This window comes from Tupaia chinensis, unplaced genomic scaffold (assembly GCF_000334495.1).
Source record: "Tupaia chinensis unplaced genomic scaffold, TupChi_1.0 Scaffold000513_1, whole genome shotgun sequence".
Classification (NCBI taxonomy): domain Eukaryota; kingdom Metazoa; phylum Chordata; class Mammalia; order Scandentia; family Tupaiidae; genus Tupaia; species Tupaia belangeri.
Window position 1 is genome coordinate 2,432,697 of NW_006160026.1, and position 6,000 is coordinate 2,438,696.

Sequence of the window (6,000 nt, forward strand, 5' to 3'; positions counted from 1 at the left end):
CTAGCAAGAAAAAGATAATGTATACAAACACTCCTATTCCGACTATCTATCTAAAATAGCATGTAACAGTCTGTAACTGCATCTAAAGGAAAAATAGAACATCTCTTTTAACCTTTTTACAAAGTGAAACTTTGGCATTTTTTAAAAGTGAAACTTCATCTTTAAAGTTGAAGTTACAAACACAAACGGCCAAGTAGCAAAGGAATAAAGAACAAATAAGGAATAAAGGAAGAAAGAGCAAGCTATTTTTAAAAATGAAATAGCCGGGACCCATATAAATGGGAAGGCACATGTCCTAACTAATGCAGACAGAGATGGTCTGCCTCGTGGGTCCAGCCAATTGACATGCAGATCAATTACTGACTGAGCTAGTGACAGCTGGAGACTTAATAAATTCAGACTACATGGAAACGTGTTAAGAACTCAATTAAACAAGCATTTCAGAGTTCTGACACACATCTACACTGCTCCTCCCCTGTGCCCACACAACTGCACAAAGTCCTTCAAATTTATATCTTTACAATTACACAAGAAGTTAACTGTTCAAATTTTACTTACACTGCCTCCTCCTTTTCCAAGAAAGGGAATTCTAATTTTGACTACTCATTGTATTAAAGGCACAATTCTGACCTTAGAATAATCACTCCCGTGCAAGGGAAAAATGCAAATTCTTTTGAAATCGGTTTGCTTTTAATATCTCCTTAGATAACTTTGGGTATGTATATCACTAGCTTGCTATTTTTCATCTTCTATAGTTTTAGGTATATAAACTTGGCATAACCAGTAATTATTTTAAGAACAAAAAATTAACCCAAGGGCCTGAGAATTAGTTTCTCATACTAAGACATTTTAATATATGCAGAAATCAGAGACTTCTTTGTAGGAATTATCATTTGTCAAGGGAAATGGTCTAAATAAACCTGGGCTGATAGGAACGATAAGAAGATTACACTCTAATCTTATAATCTGAGACGTTTACATCGCTTATATAACAGACATTCAGCCAAATTCAGCACTGGGACCGTAAACTGCTTGATGTAACTTCTGGGCACTAGAAAATGTTCCTTTTCAGCAGGGAAGTCAAAATTACAAAACTTTCAACTTACCTAACCTCTGAGAAAATTCATAAAATTTCTTTAATTTGCCTACTAGTGGAACAACTGCACCCCATGCCTTCTCTTGCAACTTCTCATCTGCTGGATGCTGGATTGCCTTCAAAATCCAAAGAAGAAAAATAGTTACTTTTTTTGGTTTTTAATCACAGCAGTATCATTTTTACATTAAAATACAGGTTTACAGGAATCACAGGAAACCATGGTACAGTCTATAAAATATAAAAGAATGGACCCAGGAATGCTGACAGTAGGCCTCCTCAACTCCATTGTTACTTTAGTGTGTTATATTTAAAGACAGAGAGAGAGACAGAGAGACAGAAAGTGAGAAATCACCCCCGGGGAGATGGCCATGCCACAATCCCTTCTCCTCCATTTTCCTCTCGGGATCTTGGGCAAACATGCACACCCCCCCGGCATGAGTTTAAGCCACTGGGTCCAGAACTCAGACCGCAGTTGACTACATGGGAGTCCAGCGACATAGCCATTATGCCAACTGCTAGTCCCTGTTATTATACATTTTTAGTTATCGTTTTAATAGATCTGGATATCACAGGATTAAAAAAATGCACAATATGTTTATTAAAATGTTATGCCTAGTGCCTTCTGGATCCATAAAGAAAATATTTTATGTTATTCTTCATAGCATAGACAAATACTCTTAGTATTTCTTTGTCAAAGAAATTTTTGGTGGAAAAAAAGAAAAGTAAAAAAGTAATATAATAAATAAAGATGCCAGAGCCAGAAACAGGTTAAACAATTTTCAATAATTCAAATTTGAGGGATCTAAATTAGCTCTAAGAAATCTAGTAAACACTTAAGAACCTAAATCAATCTGAAAAATATAATTCAGAAATTTTTACAGATACTATCCTTTGAAACTAAACTATTTTGGATTCTGAATTTTCTTAGGCTTTCCTGAATAAGATGAAAAACTGGTTTCAAATCTAGGAGGAGAGAAACTAAAAAGTAACCTAGAGATTCTTAACAGAAACATAAATATGCCTTTTTCTATGCCCAGCCTTTCATACCATTAGGCAGCTGTTTCTAAAATTAAGAGGGTTATTCTCAAATACATTTTCTTGCCTTTATTTACTATTTTTAAAAAAAAAATTTAGCATAGGCTGTGTATGCTTTACCAGAGAGGGAGGGAGAGAAAGAGGGACAAAGAAAGAGAGCATCCCACAAAGGAGACAGCCACACACAATCTGCTCTCCTCCATTCTCCTCTCAGGATTTTGGGCACAAAAGCACATGTACCTGGAATGCTTTTCAAGACGCCAGGTCCAAGACTCAAAACCATGCAGGTGGCCATATGGGATCCAGCTACTTTAACTGCCAGGCCACTGGTTGGCACTTTTTCTTGCTTTTATATTCCCTTTGCCTACACAGGCTTTTCTTAATCCTTTCTGGAACCTAATGCTGTTTTTAACAACCTAACTTGGTCTTTCCAACATCTTCAAAGAAACTAAACACATCATCTGAAAGTTGTAAATTATAACCAAGGCAGGGGTGCTGCTGATAAACTGTATCAGGAGATACTGACCTGTTTAAATTTTCCCAAGGAACTAGTTGGTGCCCTGACTTCATTACCCAAAATCAAAAAACAAGAAAGCAAAATAAAATTGAACCCATCTAGATGTAAAGAATGCTCTGAACAACTTAGTTCCCAATTAAATAAATAGGCTACTTCCTTGACTCTGCCTTCCCTGGCATTAGAACTGAAGACACTGGCTGCTCTCTGATGACGACATTTTAGAGTTTTCCTTGTAATTCTGCTCCTTTCTCCTCTCATCTCAGTTACTGCTGTTAGGTAAACTTTCTGATCAACACTTATGGTAGTCCAACATGCACAAATGCACTCAGTAAATGTCAATGCAATGGTAAGGTCTTAATGGAGCAGGTATTATACTGGGCTGTCTGAAGTCATGGTGTGTGGGTGGCTCTGTGGCCTAGAGGTTAATGAAGCCAGACCTTACATGGCTGACCACAGTCCAAATACTAATGCTCGCAGCTCAGACAATAAGCTGGGCACATGTACGTGCACATCCCAAATCCCAAAAGGAGAGAGAAATGAAGAAGGGACTGCTCCGTGATCATGTCCTACTGGGGGATGGGGCTCTTGATCCATTCTCTGTGAGCACACATGCTCTCGGGCAACTGAGAAAAATAAAGGGAGAAAATGTTTTAACTGCCGTGGACATACTACATTACTGGAAAGTACTTATTTCCCTCTCTAGTAATGTCATAGACGATAAACTTTGTTTAACAGGTTCTACCTTAAGTTTTATTCCATTTTAGAATTAGATTTAACAAAACATTACTTACATTAAACTACATATAATTCCACATCATCGGCACAGTAATAACAAGAAACTCATTCTTGGGACTAGCAAATGGCATAATGGTTACGTTTCTGGACTCCCACGTAGTTGACTGTGGTTCAAGTCCCAGACCTGGCAACTTAAAAAAAAAACCAAAAACAAAAAAAACCCCTCATACAAGCCATATGTGCGTGCGTGCCCAAAATCCCAAAAGGAGAATGGAAGAGAAGGGAGTGCAGTGTGGCCATCCCCCATGGGGCGTGATTTCTCACTTTCTGTCTCTCCAGCAAGTGCACACGCCTTATAGCAAAAGTCTCTCTTTAAAAAATAAAACAAAACAAAACAGAAAACCACCCTCATTCCATAAAGTCAGCTTTCTGTCAGCCTATGCCGTGCGGTTTACACAAGGTATCTAATTTTATCTTCACAACCCCATGAATTGCTCCCCCAGTTTTGCTATGCTGTTACAGTTGTATGGAATATATAAGTGCCTGGTGCAAGAGTGTAAGTACCTTCGTAGTTCTTTCTTTATACAGTGCCAAACTGACCTCTTAAAAGACAATCATTCCACAGTATCACATGCACTGACTGAGATAACCTGTTTCTTCATAAATAAGCTAAACCTTTACAGTGTACTTATTAGCAAAGTGGAATATTTCTGACTGCTCTACTGAGTCTTAATTAATTCGCAATATTGTATCAATACTGATCTATGACAGGATAGCTCTATTAATTCTTTGTATAGAAGATATGTATTCTGCTTTTATTTATGCCTTCTTTCTTAATTTAAATTGTTTTCCAACTACTCAGAAATCTTTTCTATTTATATCTTTAACAATGCAAATCAAAACACACTTCTCAGCACACATTCCTCCACCTGCTTGAACAGTTACATATCTGACCCCATGTATAGTAGACTTAAATGTAGTTTTTAAAGTTTTCGAGTTTACATATTTTATATCTATTTACCTATTTTTCTGTCATTAATTCCTTTACCAAACAGTCTAATGATGGTACTTTTGTAAATCTCAAAGCCTAGTAAGGGCATTCTCTCACCACTGTTTTTTAATCCTTCCCCTGTAGTTTGGTGTTCTTCAGTGTTGCTTTCCCATAGGAACTTTTTTTTTTTAAACTCTGAGACATTTGCTTACCTCCCCACATCACTAATCATGAAATATCTTAACTGAAGACTACATCTTGTATCTCCTACGAAAGCAAAGCGCTGCATGGCTGTGGCATCCTATGGGTAATGTCAGCCTTTGGGCACAGCCTGATGAGCTCCTGGCTTCCCCTTTGAAAGGTCCAAAATGTAAATATTCTCATCTTCTAAAAGACCACATCCAAATCTGAATATGCATTCAATTAACTCTGTAACATGACTTTAGGGGGAACATGAGTTTTTATTTTAGAGAGCCTTCCCAACACAGAAGCAGAATGACCTTTCCACTGTGAAGTATTACAATATAAAGGAAACCGTGGCCCAGTTGCAGGAGGGTGCCACTGCGTGGTAGCTGAAGCCACATGGGCAGAAAACTCATGACATTTTAAGAACCTGCCAAAAACACCTCTCTCTCCCATGTGCTCTCTCTCTGAAATAAGAAAAAGAAAGAAAGAAAAGGAAGAGGAAAATGAACTCCTAAGGGGTTCTAACTTCTAAAACAAAAAGAAACAGGTAATAGTCTCTTTTTGCATAATAAATGAAATTTAAGGAAAAAAATTATGGAAGATAACAGTAACCAGATAGTAAGAATTATAAAATAAGCTTTAAAGAAGTTTAGTGATAAACACTTATAAACAATTAGAAATTATCTGTAACACTAATCATCAACATGGAGACACTATCCAACATTTTAGAATAACCTGTCAACTGGTATAACTTATAGGGAAATAGCCACTTACCAATTTGTTAAGATCCTGCTTAATCATTTAATCTTTCAATTCCAGAAATGTTTGATTTTTCAAAATACGCTTAAATGTTTAGAGAACTTGAGTTTCACAGAAATGGTCACATCTCTTCATTTATTTCACTTTTCATGTTTTTACTTAAGCTAAGGCTATTCATGTTTTTATTTAACCTAAGGCTATTATCAAGATTAGCCTAAAGCTCTTCCATTTATTTCTTCAATAGTTAACTGATTACTAAGCCCTGAACTAGGTGCTGATGATACCAAACTATGAAAGAAAACAAGGTTATTTGCTTGAAGCTGGAGGTACAGTGGAGGAGAGAGAAATAGCAAATATCAAAGGTATTTTAAGAAAATAAATGCTGTAAAAGAAACATCTGTAAAGAGTTAGTACCAAAGAGTTAAGAGGAAAATAGGGACCAGCAGTTAGCGTAATGGCTATGTCACTGGATTCCCACATAGTTGACTGCGGTTCGCGTCCCAGACCCGGTGGCTTAAAACTCACACCGGGCACATGTGCATGTGTGCCCAAGATCCTGAGAGGAGAATGGAGGAGAAGGGATTGCGGCATGGCCATCCCCCCTGTGGGTGATTTCTCGCTTTCTGTCTGTCTCTGTCTGGCGAGCGCACGTGCCCTGTAGCAAAAACCTCTCCAAAAAAA

The 6,000-nt window shown here is 37.4% G+C and overlaps 1 protein-coding gene across 11 annotated transcripts in view; it reads right to left on the reverse strand.

Annotated features, from left to right (window-relative positions):
• The window catches only part of CYRIB (CYFIP related Rac1 interactor B), a 123,503-nt gene that overhangs the window by 18,519 nt on the left and 98,984 nt on the right, over positions 1 to 6,000 (reverse strand). For all 11 annotated transcript variants that reach the window (XM_006156693.3, XM_006156694.3, XM_027775013.1 and 8 more), the window contains one exon: positions 1,107 to 1,212. In XM_006156693.3, coding sequence (XP_006156755.1) covers positions 1,107 to 1,212 — 106 coding nt within the window. The remainder of the gene's footprint in view (positions 1 to 1,106; positions 1,213 to 6,000) is intronic.